Consider the following 22,874-nt stretch of genomic DNA (forward strand, 5'->3'; position numbering starts at 1 on the left):
GAGCGAGGTGGCACATTGGTCAGCACACTGGACTCTCATTCTGGAGGACGACGGTTCAAACCCATGTCCGGCCATAGTGATTCAGGTTTTTCTGTGATTTCCATAAATCACTTCAGGTAAATGCCGGGATGGTTCCTTTGAAAGGGCATCCATTCTTCCCTATTCAAATGGGACCGGTGATCTCGCTGTTCAGTCCCCTCCCACAAATCAACCCAACCCCGGCCCCCGCAGCCCCAACCCTTTATGTTCTTTATACTTGCAGTGTACTGAAATTTCATTACATAATGAGCTGTTGATTACCAATATCAAGTGACTAAAAATATTTCTCTTCCTTAGCTTGCAGCTTCTGGATCACGGGGTCCCAGGTTCAATTCCCAGCCGGGTCTGGTATTTTCTCCACCCGGAGACTGGGTGTTTGTGTTGTCCTCATCATCGTTCAGGTGGTGATGAGACGGGAAATGGGAAGATTGGAACTTGTACGGACACTGATGACCACAATGTTGAGCGCCCCACAAACCAACAACAACAACAACACACACACCCACACACACAGAGAGAGAGAGAGAGAGAGAGAGAGAGAGAGAGAGAGACTAAATATTAGAATAGTTTTTCCTGCCTAGTTTTGATAGCAACACATGACAGAAAGCAAGAATATTTTTCTTGATTTAACTACATCTTCCAAGTGCAATAAGTAATTGTGACTGACATCTTCATTTTGCAGTTCAGCATTAGATTTGAAATTTTGTTACCTGAAAATGTAATGACAACTATTTGTTAATTTGTCTGTTTAAAGGATCATTTCACAAATGATGTTTACCATGAACTTGTTAATCGTGAAACACTAGAATACAAAATTCGGAGTGAAAATTCAATATTCTTTGAAGTTGATGGGCCATATTTGGCAATGGTCTTGCCTGCCTCAAAGGAGGAAGGAAAGAAACTTAAGAAGAGATATGCTGTCTTTAACTTGGATGGTTCACTGGCTGAGCTCAAAGGGTTTGTATATGTGCATTCATTTTTAAAGCTGTATATAATTTTTATTTGAAATGTTAGGGTGTAAAAGGTTAATGCAGTAGCTGATAATAGTTTCTGACATCTTACAAGTTATCCCTATCAATCCTGATAGTGTTTAATGTGCTAAAGAGGTTATGTTAGTGATATGCTTTGAAACAGAAGAAGCTGGAATTTTTCTATTTGCTGTTATTACACTTCTTATAATAAATATAATCATTTTCCCTTAATTCCCATTTAAATCATACACATCGTGTATATATTTTATGTGCTCAAATCTATCCAAATATTATTCAGACCATATTCTGTGAAAATTTATTATTCCGGGGGATGGTACTTATAGACTTTAGAGTAAAAATCCACTTCAATTGCCAGTAATTTTCTTAATTTGTTGCTTGACCAGTTTTGAAGCTTAAAACTTCACCTTCAAGTGTCTCCAAATAATTATGATGACATACATGAGTGGCAGTATGGCCAATTAATCATGGGGTCACATCCACATCTAACAAGTGCATGGGAGTATAGGATCAGCAACTACAGCTCCTGCCTGGACAGCATGACATGGATTTTGTATCAGAGGATAGATTTGAAGGTGCTGATTACAGGAATGTATGTCCTTTTTCTAGAAACTATATTAATTGAAAGAAATGAGTAATTGAAAGTTTTACTACTGCACATAATGAGGACTCAACTAAGCTAATTGATAACTGTGGCACTAATGATGCCTATCAGTAGAACACTAGGAATTGATAAATTACAATAACATGTTATAATTTCCCTGAAACTAATCAACTTATCGTATAACTAATGTTGAAGTTTTCGTCCACCCAAAACTGCAGTTATCTTTTGTGCCATTGTATCTGCTTAGTTCCTAAGTTTGACTTAATGCTTTTGTTGCTATATCTTTTCTGGGCTGAGTGACATCCTTCATTACGTAATTAGGTCACTGATCAAAAATTTGCGTAATGTATTAGAATTTGCAAAATTGCAGCTGTGCAGTGTAGACATACAAAATACTTCTGCAAAATTTTTACTTTATTAACTATGTGTTTTACATACCAAATTATTGTTTGAACATATAGCTAATCTACTGTAGTAAATTTTAACCCAGTGATTTTATAAACAAATGTGTAGTTTCCAAAATACTTAAATATCATCATGCCAGTCCATAAGTACCTCTTCCATCCCAATAATCCTTACTCCTTGTACCACTCCTAATAGCCTAAACTGCCCATTTCACTGTTGTTGTTGTCTTCAATCCTGAGACTGGTTTGATGCAGCTCTCCATGCTACTCTATCCTGTGCAAGCTTCTTCATCTCCCAGTGCTTACTGCACCCTACATCCTTCTGAATCTGCTTAGTGTATTCATCTCTCTACGATTTTTACCCTCCACGCTGCCCTCCAATGCTAAATTTGTGATCCCTTGATGCCTCAGAACATGTCCTACCAACCGGTCCCTTCTAATTGTCAACTTGTGCCACAAACTCCTCTTCTCCCCAATTCTATTCAATACCTACTCATTAGTTATGTGATCTACCCATCTAATCTTCAGCATTCTTCTGTAGCACCACATTTCAAAAGCTTCTATTCTCTTCTTGTCCAAACTATTTATCGTCCATGTTTCACTTCCATACATGGCTACTCTTCATACAAATACTTTCAGAAATGACTTCCTGACACTTAAACCTATACTCGATGTTAACAAATTTCTCTTCTTCAGAAACACTTTCCTTGCCATTGCCAGTCTACATTTTATATCCTCTCTACTTTGACCATCATCAGTTACTTTGCTCCCCAAATAGCAAAACTCCTTTACTACTTTAAGTGTCTCATTTCCTAATCTAATTCCCTCAGCATCACCCGACTTAATTCGACTACATTCCATTATCCTCGTTTTGATTTTGTTGATGTTCATCTTATATCCTCCTTTCAAGATCCTGTCCATTCCGTTCAACTGCTCTTCCAAGTCCTTTGCTGTCTCTGACAGAATTACAATGTCATCTGCGAACCTCAACGTTTTTATTTCTTCTCCATGGACTTTAATACCTACTCCGAAGTTTTCTGATACTAATAAAATGTCTGTGGTTGAAAATAAAGTGGTTCACATCACATAGTAAAGTCCCACGTGAGCTAGCACAAAAGCAACATAGTTTATTATGAAGTCTGTCATCAACATTCATACACAAGGTATCTATGTGCTGAAGTCAGTGATCGTGTGATTTCGTATATAATATCGCTGTGAATTTCTGTGATCAAAGTTCAGTTTGCACCTATCCATCAACCGTCCGAGGGTGGTTTGAAAAGTTCTCGGAATCACCATGAGAGGTCAGCGCTAACACAATGAGTTGTTCACGTGAAATTCATTGGACTGTTGCCTGTAAATACGTGCCACGTCAGTGCTCTTGGAAGAGAGCTGTGGCAATGACGAGGCTCTGTTGTTGTTCCCGTGTAGTGATTTGTAAAGGTGGAAAGAATCGAGGTTCAAGCCGTGATTAAATATTTCGTAAAGAAAGGTATGAAAGCAAAGGACATAGGACATTCATGCCAATTTCCAGACTTCACGGAGGGAGGGAGGGGGGACTGCTCCTTCATATTCAACTGTGGATAAAGGAATTTAAATTTGTCGGGAGAGCTTAGATGATGATCCGCTCAGTGGTCGGCCAAGATGTGTCACTACTCCAGAAACCATTGCAAAATGGTAATGGAGGATTGCCAATTGAAGGCGTGTGAAATTGCTCATGCTTGCTAGATTTCATCTGAAAGGCTATATCACATTTTAACTGAAGAATTAGAAATGAAATAATTATCTGCAAGATGAGTGCTCTGACTCTTGACGCGCATCTGCACATGTGCCATTGTCATGGCAGAATTACACGATCTATGGTATGAATTGTTGCCACCCACCTTATTCACCTGATACAGCTCTGTCAGACTTCAATCTCCTCCCAAAACAGAAAATTTTTCTCAGTCGATGAATATTCTCTTCAAACTGGAGTTGACAACTATTTTGCAGGCCTGGAGGAAACTTATTTTTGAGATGGGATCAAGGCACTGGAACATTGTTGGACCAAGTGCATTAATCTACAAGGAGACTACATTGAAAAATTTAAAAAGTTTCAGTAATGTAAGTACTTTTTTTTTTCTATTCCGTTCTGAGAACTTTTCAAGCCACCCTCGTACAATGCTTCTAGATTACTGCCTATTTATATTATGATGATATTTTCTCCATGTTGATTACATCCATGTCTGAGCAGTAACATCAGTTATCACAAACTGAGCTGTGTCACACTAATTGTGTGATTTGATAACAACTTTGGAATGCTTATTTGTCAGATTTAATATGAGAAAGTATGTACCACTGTTAATTTAGTTGTTAGGATACTGTATAGCAGGTAGGGAGAGAGAGAATGTGAATTATTCACAACTGACATAATTATGCCAGTGCACCTTTAGCCCACCAGAAATTGTAAGTCCAGAAACGCATGCTGGTATGGATGCATGCATGTTAAGAAACGTTGTGGCAGTTGTGGAACACTGAATATTAATTCATTTGAGTTTTGGTGTATGGCTTGATATTTACCTCGTCTCCCCAACAATGTACAACAGTGCTGGCATGGCTTCGTTGGCTATTCTGTCTTCATGTTGACTTCTTCTATAAAAAGGTCCATTTAAAAATGCAAGTCCTTGTCACATCGGGATTCGGAGAGTAAGACATAGCTCGGTAAGAGAATTAAAACTTGCAACTTCCATGTGTTATATCTTTTAATTAACACAATATTGGGAGAGTGTAAATACATACGTCTCTATTGCACCAGCTCAGAAGACCAACAGGCACCGAGATCAGTGGGGAAAAAGAAATTTGAGGCACATAAAAAACTGATTGTACAGATTTCAATTTTCTGTCAGCATACTCAGATATAATCATACCTTCCTGTGATATCCTTGCTGCATGGGGATGGTGTGAACAAGAATCATTAGAAATAATTATTTATATGTGTAGACCATTTAAAGAACCTGCACAACTGGAAATGTCTGGGAACAATATTTTATGTAAGGACTGAAATTGCTCAACATATTGTCAATAGCAACAGTAAATGTGGAACAAGTCAAATCAGTTAAAAGTTGTGTTTTGTATGTTATGGGAGAAGCTACCATAAAACCAGTTTGTAGCAATTTAGTAATCTTCCATTGATGAGATGCAGGTGCAAACTAGAAATCAAAGGTAGGTGCATTCCATTGCCATTCAAAACAGTGGATTCAATGACTGGGCTGAGCTGATATCACTGTGCAGTTCATATTCATGTACTGTCCTGTGCCACTCGAACCAGAACCCAGATCTTAATCAACTTTCCTGCTTAATCCTTGAGTAGGCTTGATCCTTTCAATTCACAGTCTCTTTTGCTGAATAAAATGTTTTTTGGTTCCAAAAGCTGGTGTTCCAATCAGCTTTTTCTGTGGATAAGTGTCTGATCATTTGATTCTACAGAAGTTAATTTGGTAATTTCAAATCTGGTACAATATTTCTTGTGCCTGAAACCAGAAGGAACAACTGTAAATCAAGGCTACAATATAGTGATGAACTTGCTTTTGCCATGCAGCAACATTCTGTGATTTCTCAATTACAGGTTCGAAGTCAAACGGCGAGGAGAGCTGCAGCTAGTAAAAATTTTTCAGTCATCCGTCTTCGAAGCATTTCTTAAAGGTGACACTCTCGAGAAGTGCTATGAATCAGTTGCCAGAGTAGCTGATTATTGGCTTGATGTCCTGTACAGCAAAGTGAGTTGATCTTACATACCTGTTTGATGCGAAAGGAATATTGATCATGTCCTAGAAATCCTTTACTGAGATTGTAAACATTGTGCCTTAGTTTAATTTAATTTTCTCATGGTGCATAGTTTGATAGCTAAAATGATAAAATATCTAAAACTATGTAGATTTGTTTATTTTATTGGTATATTGGACACATTTGCAAGGCAGTGAATGATCTTTAAGTGTGTATTCGAGAATGAGTAACTCAGCACGTTATTCTGTATGGAGAGAAGTCTTCAGGTGTAAAAATAACTATGGGCGTTCCCTAGGGGAGTGTTACAGGACCACTATTTTTCACAATGTGTATAAATGACCTAGTAGATAACTTCCCAGAACTGCCATGAGGTGGAAATGAGAAAAACTCCACAGAGGCTCTCTTGCGAAACTTGCAGAACTAGCACTCCTGAAGTTTGGAAGGTAGAAGATAAGGTACTGGTGGAATTAAAGCTGTGAGGGCGGGTCGTGAGTCGTGCTTGGGTAGCTCAGTTTGTAGAGCAATTGCCCGTGAAAGGCAAAGGTTCCGAGTTCGAGTCTCGGTCCGGCACACAGTTTTAATCTTCCTGGAAGTTTCATAACAGCGCACACTACGCTGCAGACTGAAAATTTCATTCTGGAAACATCCCCCAGGCTGTGGCAAAGCCATGTCTCCGCAATATCCTTTCTTCCAGGAGTGCTAGTCTCTGCCCACGCATCCTCTTAACATGCCCGTACCATCTTAATCTCTTTTTTTCCATTTCTTCTCTCATATTTTCTTGTTTAAGGTCCTTTTGAATATCTACATTCCTTATCCTGTCCATTCTTGTTTTTCCCTTAACGGCTCTGTGAAATTTCATTTCCCCTGCTTGCAGTCTGCTCTAGTCCCTTTCTGTCATTGTCCATGTTTCTCCTCCATAGATGACAGTGTGGAAGTAATAACTCTTATACGTAAGGAGTTTTCTTTTTTTGAAACTTTCCTTATTCCAAATAAGGTGTTTTATTGTTTGGTAGAAATTGCCTCCCTTCTGTAACCTCCTATTAATTTCGTAGGTTATTCTCCCATCACTAGATATTTCACTCCCTAAAGAAGTGAAACTGTACCATTTCTTCATTCTTATCTTTATTTATTTTTAATCCATACCTTTTCATTGTTTCCTTCCACACATCAAGTTGTAACTGGACATCCACCTCTTTAACACCCCATATTACCATATCATTTGCAAAGGTCATCTTTTTGCTTTTTTCTTCTACTATATCTTTAACTGCCCTATTCATTCCCTCCATCACAACATTAAAAAGTGCAAGAGATAGAATACTTTCTTGCTTAAGTCCTTGTCTTATTTCAAAGTATTCAGAGTTCCCCTATGTTGTTGTTGATGTGTTGTTGTTGGCTTCAGTCCTGAGACTGGTTTGATGCAGCTCTCCATGCTACTCTATCCTGTGCAAGCTTCTTCATCCCCCAGTACTTACTGCAACCTACATCCTTCTGAATCTGCTTAGTGTATTCATCTCTTGGTCTCCCTCTACGATTTTTACCCTCCACGCTGCCCTCCAATGCTAAATTTGTGATCCCTTGATGCCTCAGAACATGTCCTACCAACCGGTCCCTTCTAATTGTCAACTTGTGCCACAAACTCCTCTTCTCCCCAATTCTATTCAATACCTCCTCATTAGTTATGTGATCTACCCATCTAATCTTCAGCATTCTTCTGTAACACCACATTTCAAAAGCTTCTATTCTCTTCTTGTCCAAACTATTTATCGTCCATGTTTCACTTCCATACATGGCTACTCTTCATACAAATACTTTCAGAAACGACTTCCTGACACTTAAACCTATACTCGATGTTAACAAATTTCTCTTCTTCAGAAACACTTTCCTTGCCATTGGCAGTCTACATTTTATATCCTCTCTACTTTGACCATCATCAGTTACTTTGCTCCCCAAATAGCAAAACTCCTTTACTACTTTAAGTGTCTATTTCCTAATCTAATTCCCTCAGCATCACCCGACTTAATTCGACTACATTCCATTATCCTCGTTTTGATTTTGTTGATGTTCATCTTATATCCTCCTTTCAAGACCCTGTCCATTCCGTTCAACTGCTCTTCCAAGTCCTTTGCTGTCTCTGACAGAATTACAATGTCATCTGCGAACCTCAACGTTTTTATTTCTTCTCCATGGACTTTAATACCTACTCCAAAATTTTCTTTTGTTTCCTTTACTGCTTGCTCAATATACAGATTGAATAACATCGGGGACAGGCTACAACCCTGTCTCACTCCCTTCGCAACCACTGCTTCCCTTTCATGTCCTTTGACTCTTATAACTGCCATCTGGTTTCTGTACAAATTGTAAATAGCCTTTCGCTCCCTGTATTTTACCCCTGCCACCTTTAGAATTTGAAAGAGAGTATTCCAGTCAACACTGTCAAAAGCTTTCTGTAAGTCTACAAATGCTAGAAACATAGGTTTGCCTTTCCGTAATCTATTTTCTAAGAGAAGTCGTAGGGTCAGTATTGCCTCACGTGTTCCAACATTTCTGCGGAATCCAAACTGATCTTCGCCGAGGTCGGCTTCTACCAGTTTTTCCATTCTTCTTGTAAAGAATTCGCATTAGTATTTTGCAGCTGTGACTTATTAAACTATGGTGTTCTAATTCTACAATTGTGTCCTCTGTACATTGTCTTTATTACATTAATGTACCCATCTTCTATACCTATCTTCTTCATTTCTTCCCGGAGCCTTTCCCTGTTAACTGAGTCATATGACCTTTCTATGTCTATAAAAACCATTATCACCCTTTTGTTATACTCCCAACTTTTTTCCATCAGTTGACAGATAGAAAATATCAGGTTGATTGTGCTTCATCCTTTCCTAAACCCATGCTATTCTTTACTCATCTCCTTTTCTATCTTTTCACTTATTCAATTTAGTAAAATTCTTTCAAAAATCTTGGCTGTATGACTCATAAGGGTTAATCCTCTGTAGTTTTTACAAAATCTTTTATTGCCTTTTTGAAGATGGAAACAATATCTCCTCTTCTCCAATCATCAGATATTGTACTATTTCTCCACACACAGTACTCTATACAGCCACTGCATTCCCACTGGACCTGCTGCTCTTATCATGTCCACTGATACTTCATCAGGTCCTGGGGCTTTCCCCCCATTCATCTTCTTCACAGCTATTTCCATTTCTTCTCATTTAATTTGTCCTAATTCTGCTTCCCAACTTCTCTCAATTTCTCCATTATTTGTTGTTTCCTCGTGTACCTGCTCCTCAGCATTTAACAGTTTCTTAAAATGTTCTCTCCAGAGATCTTTCACATTCCCTGGATCTTCAATCACAGTACCATTCTCTGTTTCCATCTTTAATTGTATTTCAGTAGCCTTCCTTTTATTTTTCATGATTTTATGGAACATTTTCTTATTGCTCTTCACATGCCCTTTACTTTGCTGTTTCCACTATTCCTTTGCACTTATTTTTTTCCTCTATATATCTTTTATGGCCCTCGTCATTTTTAGTTTTCCACCACTTTCTCCATGCTCCATTTTTCTTCTAACTGCGTGGGTTGTGGTATCATCCCACTAACTTGTCTCTCTTACTTTTTCCTTTCCAGATGTTCTACCACATACTTTTTGTGCTGCTTTGACTAAAGTGTCTTTGAATAAACCCCATTCTTTTCCTACATCACAGAAAACTCCTTTTGGAAATTTTTGTGTGATTAATTCTCTGCACTTCTAGGAATCTATATGATTCTATGTATGTCAGCAAATGACTGAAACCTTGTACAGTACACTAGATGCCTGTCTTTAACTGGGATCTTCAACTGCTGCACTCTTTGAACATAGCATGCACGAAATGTAAAGTTCTGTCTCACTTTCTGGTCACCACCATATGAAATCTATGATTGGGCACATACCGTTGTGGCAGTGATATTTTTCATGTCTGGTGCAAAGTGATATCAGAAGTGCGCGAGAGTTTTTTTTTTTTTTGTCATATGTTGTTTTTTATCTTTGCCGTAAGACTATAGGATCTCCTAGTTTTTGTTACTTCTCTGTTGTTTTTTCTAGTTTCTTCTCATTGTGAGTTTTCACGAATAAATATGTTTTCGTTAACTCATGATACCGGACAGCCATGCAATTATTTGTTGTATGCAAGTCGCCTACATAATTGGTGACCTCCGATTAAGGAACTTTAAGTCTTTCGTTAGCTACGTCGAACATTAACTGCAAAAGCAATGAACGACGACGGCAAACGATACGGTTCGATAACGGAAGAAATTCATAGGCTTCAGAATGAGATAGAAACTTTACAGTTGCATATTTCGAAAGATATGAACTTAAAGCATATACCGGACCAAAGGAATGACGTTGGTTCAAGAACCATGGCAGCACAACCACAGCAAGTAACAGCAATGGAAGTACCCGCTGGTTTCAACGCTTCACCAACTCAACGGTTGCAATTACGGGCGCCCCCATTCATGCCTTCTCAGCCACACACATGGTTCGCGGTAATGGAAAATATATTTCTACAACAAAGAATAGTCAGTGATCACGAGAAGTTCAGCTTGGTGATAAGTAATTTGGACCATCAGACCTCGGTTTTGATATCTGACATTATAGTGAACCCGCCTACTGAAGGAGCATACTGTAGACTGAAAGAAGAATTAATTTCTCGGTGTGTGAAGTCAGTCGACATCAGAGTCAAACAAGTACTGTACCAAGAGAAACGGGGAGATAGGACCCCGTCAGAATACTGGCGTCATTTACGCAGCCTGGTAGATAGATCGACAGTCTCTGATAAACTGTTACTCCACGTATGGCAACAACAGCTACCAATGCAAGTAAGAACTGCACTAGCTATATACGACGAAAGATCAGTTGACAAACTGCTGCTCGCTGCAGACAGAATCTACGAGATGCACGAGCCTACTGCAACAGTCGCAATGACGTCGACAGATGCCACGTACGGTAACTACCATTACCAGCAAGACCAAACTCACGATATAGCAGTAAACTGTGCCGCGGTCGCAACGCGACAGACAACAAAAAGTTCAAACGAAGTTAGAGATTTAAAAACTGCAATAGAGGATTTGCGAGCGCAACTACGCACGCTACGGCGACCACAAACAACAATGTCACCGCCCCCGAGACACCCGACGCACACCAGAGCTGGACGTCGAATAAAATTCAAGTGTCAAGATATCCCTGGGGCTCCGCACTTTAAGAGGGGGGGGGCGGGGGGGGGGGGGCTGTTTGGCAGTGATATTTTTCATGTCTGGTGCAAAGTGATATCAAAAGTGCGCGAGAGTTTTTTTGGTCATGTGTTGTTTTTTATCTTTGCCGTAAGACTATAGGATCTCCTAGTTTTTGTTACTTCTCTGTTGTTTTTTCTAGTTTCTTCTCATTGTGAGTTTTCACGAATAAATATGTTTTCGTTAACTCATGATACCGGACGGCCATGCAATTATTTGTTGTAGGCAAGTCGCCTACACCGTCCTCAGATTTTTTTAAGGTGTACACAGAAGTACATCCTTCATCTCAACCTGTTCAGCACCTATCAAAATGGCCAGTTTATCAGTTCCTTTCTTGTTGGTAACAACCCGCATACACAGAAATTGGTGATTAATCTCATTATTTCTGAACTGTTCTGCACATTTTCCATGAAATGCATCTAGGACAACACGTTTATCAAGCAGTGCATGACACAGTACAACAGGCATCACATGACCTGTACCTTTTAAATTTGCATCTGCATCTGCATTTGTTGTTGGAACACCTGTGTTGTTACCTTGCACTAGCTGATCGAATGAACAAATGCAATGCAACTCCAACATACAAACGTCTCTATTTTTGATCACACTGTAACAGTTTTTTCTCCTCTTAGTGATGCTATTATGTTTCAGGCTTGCAACATGCCTGACTCTGAGCTATTTGAGCTCATCTCAGAAAATAGATCTATGTCTCGAAAGCTAGAGGACTATGGAGCACAAAAATCAACATCCATCTCAACAGCTAAACGTCTGGCTGAATTTCTTGGTGACCAAATGGTGAAGGATGCGGGATTGGCTTGCAGGTTTATAATTTCAAGAAAGCCAGAAGGTGCTCCTGTTACTGAAAGGTAATTATAGTGCTTGAATTGTACATTATTTGTTCATTTGTGAATATATTAATGCCATGTGTTATTATAAACCTGCGTGTGTGGCTGAATTTACTGTAGGACAGTTCCGGATGAAGGTACATGCATCTTGCTGTATTAAATCAGTACTTTCATTGATGCCATGTAGTGAATTCTTTATAATCTGATATGCTAGAGAAGTGTGTAGAATGTAATTTTGTGTAACTTGAAAGGAGAAACAAAAATATAATTCTCCAGGGCTTAATACACAGCAATATGTCCATGTGCAACTCAGTTATGGATAATGTGAGAGCGAATTACAATATGAGACTCATTGGACTCATGTCATAAACTTGCTATATTGTTTGTAGATTTGTTGAGAGGAAAGGAAGAGAAAGGAAAATGTGAGGGAAATCTGTAAAGACTGAAAGGCTATATAAATGTAAATGAGTTCTCTTTATAACAATACACTGTTCTACGGTATAATAATAAGCTGGAGTAATAGAAAAGGTAAGTCATAATAGTGTATGTAAAATCACATTATTACCTGTTTCCTCACTCTCTTGCTGGTTCCTTCATTACTTTTATTTGCCAATTGCTAAATAACTGTATTTTCAAAACAGAGCTATGCTGGTAACAAGCACTTTGAACGCACTGCCCATCTACAACCTGTTTTAGGCCTAGAAAGTTGTGCTGTGATGTAAATTATGTCATAATGCCAGTTTAAAAAATTGAACTGAAAATCAAATATAGCAGTGACTAAGTTTAAAAATTGAATCATCAGACTTATTCATTTACAACTATCTATCACATGTATTCCACCAAGGGATCAGGAATTCTTTATTTTGCTTTGGAACATGAAACAGTAAAAACTACTGCGATTATTTGTCTGATGCTATGTACATTCTCCCACCTCTCACAAAGCAAGTATGTTGTGAACTATGCTTGCTCATGGCTGCTGGAAAGTGTAATATACTTACTGTGTGTTAGGAGAAACTACCAATATTTTTTGATGGTACTGTAAACTCACTTGGTGTTGCATTTTGAAATATGGTGACACACCAATAATAATATCGGTTTGACATCCCTTCACAGTGCTTCATATTTATGAAAGTAGAATCACTGTAAATTCCAGTATGTACACAAATATTTAGTGATTTCTGTTTTAGGCCCACCATTTTCAAAACAAATGAAATCAATGGGAGAGAGGAAGTTGTGAGACATGACCAATGTGACAAGTTCAGTGAGAATTAATATCCACCTAGTCTTAAGTTGCAGTTCTTTTCTCACAATTTCCAGGATCCATTATTTTGTTGCCACAGAGTAAATGCTGAGAGGGTTCGATAAAGACTTCAGTTTTACTAATTCTGATTCTTGTAAGCTGTGGAAGCAGGCATTTGTTTGAATCTGCTGATTCCAATGGGACGTGTTGATATTGTACTCATAGTATAATACTTGTATTTGTTTTGTGAGGTTTGACATTTTACCTTTCTGTATTGTTAAAGCAAGTTACCAGTCTTCGCACCATATTGAAATATTATAAAAATGAAACTGGATATTTAGAAGTTTTTTTGTAAGATAATACTTGAAGTTAACAATAAAATTGTCTTCTAGGCCATTAATGCACAACATGAACAGCAAGAGACCCATCATACTTTCCTGGAGCATTCTTGAAGGTACTTCTATATCTGTAGAAAAATCTCTGTCCAAGAGTGTTGGTGTGGTATGATTAGAGTGCTTTTTGGAAATCAAGAAATTCTGCACCGTTGTAATTACCTTGGTCTATGCCTTTCAGGATATTTTTGCTTTTCTCCTGGCAAACAAAAATGTAACAGATTTCCACCAAATTGATAATACAGTTTGGTTAGTCGGCTTCGAGTTTTGTGTGACCAATATTTTTGCAATACATGCTGTTAAGCGTGTAAGAGTTCATTTTGTTTGTGTTCCTATATGTTCTAAAATTCTATAACAAATGTATGTCAGAGATATGGGTGGGTAGTTTTGTGGATCACTTCTACTACCAGTTTTGTAGACCAGTGTGACCTGTGCTTTATTCTAACCAGTTTTTTTAAGGGTCTAAGGTGTAGTATGGTTTATAGAGGACCTATCTCACCTATAAATTCTGTATATAATTGTGTAGAGACTCCATCAGGTCCTGGGCTCTTGTTTAGTTTTTTCCAGTTTCAGCTGTTTCTCAATACCAGTGACAATAATGTCTATATTTAGTGGTTGGTTGGTTTGTGGGATTGAAGGGACCAGACTGCTATGGTCATCGGTCCCTATATTTAGTAGTCTGCATTGGTACTTAATAGTTCTTTTGTGAATAAAAGCTCGTGAGGATGCAGGTACCTGTAAGGTATGTTTGTGTATGTCCCCTTATCTTCTGTCTTCGACTGCTTTACCTCCCCCTACTGGCTCTGTGTTACTGCAGCTTTTTCTTTCATGCAATCTCTGAAGCATGTTCTGGATGCTGACAACCTGCAACATGCAATTTGTGAAGATTCTACTTGCCTGGTTAATGCTTGGTTGTTCTAGAGTGACCACCTAAAGAGGGCATCGAGTAAATGTTTCTGATAGTACATTAATAAAATTAATACTGTAGGCATAATTTCATATAATGTTTAATTTGAGTTACCAAGTTGAATTTGTTGATTTGTCTGAATTTTGGTTATGGTGCTCATGGCAAGGAAAACAGCAAAGATATAATGGCTGCTTGCATAGAAAGTGTATTCTCGCATCAGACAGTTAAATGTGCCTTCAAATTTGTTAAAACATAAGTATGAGGCTGGACAAAATAGTTAATTTGTTCTCTTTAATACTGAGAGGAACAAAAAGTTCAGCTGTCTGAAAAGACATTTTACATTTCAAAGTTGCTTGTGGAGCTGGATTTTTTAAAATAGTACAGTTTCTTATTGATGTTGGGAGATGGCACTAAGAGTGCGAAAGAACCTCATCAAACCACCGCTTCAAGAAAGTTACAGAAAACCACCAATCTTCGGTATGAAGCTGCTTGTAGGTAGATGAGGAATATTTTCAGAGATGTAGGAGGATCACCAGCAGTGAATGTATGGAGCAGTTTGTATCATAAAATAAACTAAAAAAATAAACTACATGGGAATGACTGCACATTAAATTAATAGTGGAAAGGGAACTCATAAGGACCAGGTATATTGAACCAGAAAGTTCGTTGCCGAGATTATCAGATTGGAAAAAGTATTAAACTGGAACTGAACGAGATATTACAGTCATTCAATTTATTCAGCACTGTGCGAAATGTGATACAAGAGACTATCTTGTTTAGTCCATATCGTCAATATAGTGCTTCTGCACTCGACTTGGGGAGAGAGTGGAGATGAGAGGAGCAATGTAAAGTTCTCAAGGCGTCTTTATAAAAAAGATCTTGCATTCAGAACACTTGCAGAAGTCATTAAAGGATGTGGACTCACAATGAAACAGCAAACTTGACATTTCAGTTCATTAGCTTAACAGGGGTTCAGTGTTAAGCAACTTTTTCTGAGGAAAATCGAGATTGATTAAGCTGTCTGGCACGATTTAAAAATGTCTCCTGTGGTCTTGATGTCTCTAAACCATCACCACTATATCTTTGTTTATCTTTTCTAACTGCTTTAAATGTTACAGCAAAACCATTTTTTATGTACAAGAAATAACAACATTGCACAAACGCGCAATATTTATAAATTTTTAACACAAAAGCTTGTAATTTCTTAGCCGTACTAAGATAATGGGATCATCATGTGTCAAGTTCTTGCAAAGAAACAGGAAACTATTTGATTTTTGAAAAAACTTGAGAAGTCATCAGATGTCTCTGCAAGAAACATTAGCATTGCTACAGATGAAATTCCGAAGCATATCTACAAAACCTCCAGTTTGTTGAAAGAAGTGACATGACAACCTGGTCATGTGAATAGGAAAGCCTATCCACATTTTTTCAAGCTGATAGCCAGTGTTCTTCTTGAGAGGAGTTTCTGTATACTGGACGTATAATGTAGAATTGGCACATGCCTTGGAAGGCACAGACAAGTGACAATATTATTTTCCTGAATCGTAAATTTCCAAACTAAACAGGAACCTGTAGACTTGCCATTTCAGCTGTCTTTCTTTGAGTTACCATATTTTTAATTTTTTTGTCTCTTTGTTACACTGTTTGAAGCAGTGTTTGGTGGAAGGAGTAAAGAAGGTAGATTGAATAAGTTGCTGCCAGCACGAAATCTAATATTTATTAATCTTGTAAGCCACTGGACAGAGTACCATTATTGGTTTCATGTGCAGTGACCAAGGGAAGGGTAGATATGTTGTTGACATCCACAGCGGCTAGAGACGGCAATATGTCCATCTTTTTTGTTTACCACATTGCTAAACATACTTCCTATTACCATTCTATCTGCAGCTGCTTTATGTCTGACTCATTTGTTTCTTTTGCAGTAATAGACCTCAAGCATACAATTACCAAAAGCTACTGCAAAGTGAAATGAGGCACATGCAGAAAGTAAGTTTCCTGATGTTTCTTTTAAAGTAGACATATTTAGCCAGGAAAGCTGTGCAGGCATGACAGAGCTATGAAATGACAGTCAAATGCCAGCCAGACAGGTCCTGCATCATGCCAATACCATGACAGCAGTGCCTCGAAACTGTCTCTCTTATTTGTTCTTCCACTGCCTGGAAGGTTTGGTCAGTGATAAGGTTCCTTAATGCACGAAACATAGCGCCCGTCGAAACTCGTCGACAGGTCTATCGGGCCTACAGGCAGAACATCGAGAGCAGATGGATGACGTGTCGCTGGTGTAGATTTTTTTTTCTGATGGTAGGTTGTCTTTGTCGCAGATGGCCACAACTGTTTGTTTTCGTGCTGGATGGTGGCAACTTTTTGCATGAAGGTATAGATCTGTTTTTGTCTTCTTCCTATGTACTGCATGGCCTAGTGAACAATCTGCCTTCCTCTTAATTAGTATGTCAAGGAAGGGCAGGCAGCCATTTTCCTCCATTTCCATCGTAAATTTGATATTCGGATGGATGCTATTGAGGTGTTCCAGAAACTCATCTAGCGCCTGTTTGCCATGTCCCCACACGACAAAAGTGTTGTCCGTGTAGCGGAAGAAGTTCTTTGGTTTCTGTCTGGCAGTTTGAAGGGCCACCTCCTCAAAATATTCGATATAGATGTTACCCCGACGATGAGTAGAAAGACGATAACTCTGCTGAAGAAATCTGACTAACGTGAGCGAATGAAGAAGCATCAGTACCACAGAGTGCCAGCAATACCACGCCTCTATGGACTCCCCAAGATGCATAAGGAAGGGGTACCTCTGAGACCGATTGTGGACTCCATCAACTCTCACATCTACAGACTAGGTAAGTACCTAGCAACACTGCTCAAAATCCCTTGTGGGACACTGCAGCCACCATGTGAGAAACTCAGCCGGATTCGTAAAAATACTCAGGGACATGTGACTACAAAGGGAGCACCTAATTGTGAGCTTAGACGTGACGTCACTTTTCACAAAAGTGCCCCTTCCAGACTCCTTGGCACTTTTAGCTCAGCACTTTGAACCACAAACAGCCAGCCTTTTCGAACATGCACAAACAACCACCTACTTTCAGTGCAATGGAGAATTCTTCGAGCAGATTGATGGTGTGGCCATAGGCTCCCAAATGGCTCCTGTGATTGCAAACCTCTACTCGGAACGTTTTGAGGAGATGACCCTTCAAACTGCCAGACAGAAACCAAAGCACTTCTTCCGCTATGTCAATGACACTTTTGTCGTGTGGGGACATGGCAAACAGGCACTAGATGAGTTTCTGGAGCACCTCAACAGCATCCATCTGAAAATCAAATTAACAATGTAAATGGAGGAAAATGGATGCCTCCCCTTCCTTGACATATTAATTAAGAGGAAGGCAGATGGTTCACTAGATCATGCAGTACATAGGAAGAAGACACACACAGACCTATACCTTCATGCAACAAGCTGCCACCATCCAGCACGAAGACAGACAATACTGACCACCTCTGGTACATAGGGCGTGCACCATCTGTGACAAAGACAGCCTACCATCTGAGCTGCAACACCTGAGGGAAGTCTTCCACCAAAATGGCTACAGTGAAACGCAGATCAACAGGGTGCTTAAAAGGAAGAAGGAAGCAGTGACAGTCCCAGAAGAAGAAGCTGACAAATGACTAACATTCCTTCTGTACGTGGGTCCGCTCTCACCCAAAGTTGCACGATTTCTGGGCAGATACAGTATCAAAACCGTTCTCCGCCCACCACCAAAAATGAGGGAGCTCCTAGGTTCTGCCAGTCCCGCCGAAGCTTAACAAACCAGGAATATACAGCATACCATGTGAATGTCGTAAACAATACATTGGACAAACACAGCACTGTATATCGAAATGCTGCGAGGAACATATCAGATGTGTGCGACTAGGTCACACAGAAAAATCAGCCATAGCAGAACACAGCATAAATGAAGAACACACCTTCAACTTCAAAAACATGAAGGTGCTGTGCCGAGTATCTTGCTTCTGGGAAAGTATTATCAAAGAAGCCTGAGAAATAAGGATTCATGACAACCTGGTTAACAGGGATGAGGGATACCAACTCAGCGCAGCATGGAACTCTGCAATAGCGGCAGTCTGTCAGGAGCACGCCCATCAATGTCCTCCACAGCGGACACAGACAGAAGTCTTACACCGAGAACCGAACACGGCCACTGGGGATGACCACTATCCCCACCACCGCACACACGCTGCTGGTCCACCACAGCCTCCCGAGGTCTAGTGGAGGGGGGGGTGACCACGCATGTAAATACCCCGCTCTCTGTGAATCTCGACACTTTGCCAGAAGATGGGTAGTATGACACTTCCCGAAAAGTCGTGATATGTCAATGCTACCACCCAGCTGGAGACCCAAGACACCTTCATCAAGAGTTTGCGTCGGGTAAGCCTACATCACATATGAAATTTGTTCTCCCCAAAGAGTCAAATATGAAATTTCTTCTTGGCAAAAGACTTTAAACATAAATCAGGAATTAGAATGTTTCATAAAACACATAGATGCAGAAAGAAATGTAGTTAAATTTGATACAAATAAACAAACCAGCAGAAGAGATCATGATTTCTTAGACATGGCATCAATTGTGTAAATTTGATATAACTGGCATTGAAATAAACTTCCTGACAAAAAAAAAAGCACCCAAAAGGGGACGAGGAAAGAAAATGAAACTTCAAGAGTTAAGAGTGTAAGTGATGTTATTTCAGTGATTACAAAATGAAGTCAAATTTACAAAGAATTTGGCTGTACAAGCCCACATATCAGTGCAATGTTACATCTATTCTGACCTAGAGACTGATTCAGTTTGAAAAGATGTCTTAAAAAGATGTTGTATCCTCTCTTTAGGCAAGGTAGCTGACAACTGTTGCAATTGAACCTTGATATCATGGGTATTGACACTGGTACCGAGTTGTATTCCCACTGTTTAATTTATTCCTTGTGCGAGAAAAAAATTGATTTGTGGTTTTACCAGAAATGTCATAAACTATTTAACATGAATTCATGCTCATCAGCTAATAAGTGGGGCTTTTTTGCTCAAGTCTGCAGGAGGTCTATACTACATGGAAACGTAATGTCCTAGGATGGCTTTGTGAATGGTACTTAAGCAAATTTTATCATTGTACAGTCTTGACTATTTCCACTCTGTTTTAGATAGCAGGTTGGTGACAAGTATGTTGGCTTTGAAGAAGAAAAGATGTCCCTCAAGGCAGAGTTTATAGGCGAGATTGGAGAGCAGATTGAACAAGTATCTCACTTTTACAGAAATTTTGTACATTTCTGGCTTCATTGTCGATGCTGAGCTTATGGATCTGCTAGAGAGATGTCTACCATAAAGTATTAGGCTAACAAGTGTCATGCTTTGCACCAGCTGCATTCTCATCTTCTTTGTTGAGATTGGTAAGCCATTCACTTGACACGAGGCAGTGCATTCTCACTAATGCAACCACTACCTAACACATTTGCTTGGCTTAATGTTGCTCGTCCACCATTCACGTAATGTTTAAATTATTCACTGTGAATAACAAGATTATTGGAATTCATGTAGAGGACTACATTTTTATTGTAACCATATGTATGCTAGGTATTAATTTTTTACTCCAAAATTGGGTTAATTTTCCATAGCAGGCCCAGTTTTGCTTCAGATTTGACAAATTAGGTAAAGTAATCCACTCCAAATGTACCTTTTTTCACATTTCCTAATTTTTTTTTCTAAACACAATGCTTCAAAGCTTGAAGGGCTATCTTTCCTTTGCGCATTTGTGAAGATGGAGACAAACAGTTGTAATGCCTGCCCATTCAGTTGAACAAATGAAGGGTTTCATCGGCTGACAAGATTCTCATGACACTTGTCCAATAGACTACACTGCTGAATTTTGGCATTTAAAATGAGCAATTATAATTGTTATTTCTCAAGGTCACACACAAAATGTGATGACAGAAAGACACATTACTATTTTGTGCCTGAACTTCAATTACTCTGCGTTTTATTATTTCTTTCGTGAGCTGTAAGTGGTGCAGTCACTGAGTTTCATTTATTTTTGATAATTCTTTCATGGTTTTCCACTCTCTGCAGCTAACATTATATGTGACATGATTGACAAATTGGAGGTAAACAACAGCCTGGTACATTGACAATTGACTGCTTCAGTGTAACATATCTCATAGATGGAAAAACTTTGTTTTGTATAAATATTTAATTTACTTCTGATTGGGCGTATCAATTACTGTACCATATCATTTTTCATCAGGGCTATACCTTTGGCTATCTTCCAGTCAGAGCCAAGTGTGAAAAGGCACTATCTGCGAAAGTGGCTTAAGGATTCTTCAATACATGATGTTGATATTAGAGATGTACTGGATTGGGACTATTACATTGAAAGGCTTGGAGGGACGATACAGAAGATCATTACCATACCAGCTGCTATGCAGGGGGTGAGTACATAAACAAATAATATTGCTGATTGTATATAAAGTACCATTTATTTAATACCTATAGATCCTCTCATCCTTGGTATATCTCGAGAATTGAATAAACATTAAAAATAGCTGTGTCTTAGTTTTATATCATTACCATGGGGATACATAATGTTACTTTGTAAGCCTGCGTCCACATCCTGAGTTAAAAAATAGACATCTCAGAGTCTTGTTAACTTCATAATGTTCTATCTCTGTTTTGCAAATGAACGTGGGTAGATATTTTCATAAATATAATGCTGAACTGTCATAACGGGTTAAGTAAAGTTTCACTGATACTGTACTCATACGGGGTCTGTTCAAAAATTCCAGAACATTCATAATTTTGCACCAATGGTGTGTTTGAGCAAAATGCAGTCGACATCCTTGCACATACCTGTCTTTAATGTGTGACTGCCGGAAGTTTCATTGTCCTATGCCTGTTAGTAATTATTCAGTGCTGTATTGAGTAGAATGTTGTGTCAAACAGTTTGCGAATTTCGAGATGGCAGAATAGAAGAGCAATGTGTCTGCATTAAATTTTGTGTGAAACTTAAGAAAAGCTTTGGAGAGACACACCAAATGATGCAGGGAGCCTACTGTGATGAGTGCATAAGCCATACTAGGTGTTAAGAATGGTTCACATGGTTTAAAAATGGCCAGACGGAAGTTAAAGATGACCCTTGTTCAGGATGCCCTTTTATGTCTACCAACAACACTCATGTCAGGAATGTCGATGAAATTGCATGTGCCAATTGAAGACTGATTGTCAGAGATATTGAAGAAGAATGTAACATTTCAGTTGGATCATGTCGTGAAATCCTGACACAGCATCTTGGAATGGATCGTGTTATCCCAAAATTCGTCCCACAGCTCAAGAGTCAAGACTATAAAGACATTCGCCTCACAATCTGTCAAGAGTTTTTGGATTGCACAAATGAGAACAAGATGTTCCTTAAAAGAATCATAACTGGTGGTAAGATGTATGTTTACAGTTATAATGTTGAGACCAAGGTTCAATCATCACAATGAGTCGGGAAAGGTTCTCCAAGACTAATAAAAAGCTCGTCAGGTCAGGTCAATTGTCAAAGCCATGCTGATAGTTTTCTTTGACTTTGAAGCATTAGTTCATCATGAATTCGTGCCATATGGACAAACTGTTAATTCATGGTACTATCGGGACTTGTTGCAATGCCTGCGAGAAAATGTGAGAAGGAAATGGCCTGAAATGTGGCAATACAACTCATGGCTCTTGCATCATGATAACACACCCGCACATTCATCCATTTTGGTGTGTGACTATTGCACAAAAAATTACTATGTTGCCTCATCCTCCGTACTCTCCAGACTTGGCCCCTGCAGATATTTTTTATTATCAAACTTGGAAAACCATATTACAAGGACAAAGATTTGCAACAGTAGACAATATAAAAGAAAATTTGCAGATGGTATTTTGTGTAGTTCAATGGGAAGTGTACCAAGACTAGTTCCGGAAGTGGAAACAGTGCTGTTTCCACTTCAAGAGTGTGTGTGTGTGTGTGTGTGTGTTAGCCTTCAGGGGGATATCATGAGCATGATTGCCTTCGTTGTAGCTTTGTTTTTTTTTTTTTTTTTTTTTTTTTTTTTTTTTTTTTTTTTTTTTTTAATACAAAGATACGAACAGTGGTATGACCTTTTTAAATGGCACCCTGTACTTTTTATTCGGTAATTCATTTCCTCTCCTAAAGACCTATTCAATAATGTATCACTGTGTACCATTCACTGAAACACAACGTTATTAATTACATAACATACCGAGTGAGGTGGCGCAGTGGTTAGCACACTGGACTCGCATGGACGACAGTTCAATCCCACATCCAGCCTTGCTGATTTAGGTTTTCCGTGATTTCCCTAAATCTCTCCAGGCAAATGCCGTGATGGTTCCTTTCAAAGGG

At 38.9% G+C, this 22,874-nt stretch overlaps 1 protein-coding gene across 1 annotated transcript in view; it reads left to right on the forward strand.

Annotated features, from left to right (window-relative positions):
* Window positions 1-22,874, forward strand: part of LOC126259790 (DNA polymerase epsilon catalytic subunit 1) — a 331,065-nt gene that overhangs the window by 98,394 nt on the left and 209,797 nt on the right. The window contains exons 14-17 of the mRNA XM_049956798.1: window positions 794-996; window positions 5,638-5,788; window positions 11,709-11,923; window positions 20,736-20,919. Of these exons, the coding sequence (XP_049812755.1) occupies window positions 794-996; window positions 5,638-5,788; window positions 11,709-11,923; window positions 20,736-20,919 (753 nt within the window). The remainder of the gene's footprint in view (window positions 1-793; window positions 997-5,637; window positions 5,789-11,708; window positions 11,924-20,735; window positions 20,920-22,874) is intronic.

The sequence above is a fragment of the Schistocerca nitens genome, chromosome 5 (assembly GCF_023898315.1).
Source record: "Schistocerca nitens isolate TAMUIC-IGC-003100 chromosome 5, iqSchNite1.1, whole genome shotgun sequence".
NCBI classification, from domain to species: domain Eukaryota; kingdom Metazoa; phylum Arthropoda; class Insecta; order Orthoptera; family Acrididae; genus Schistocerca; species Schistocerca nitens.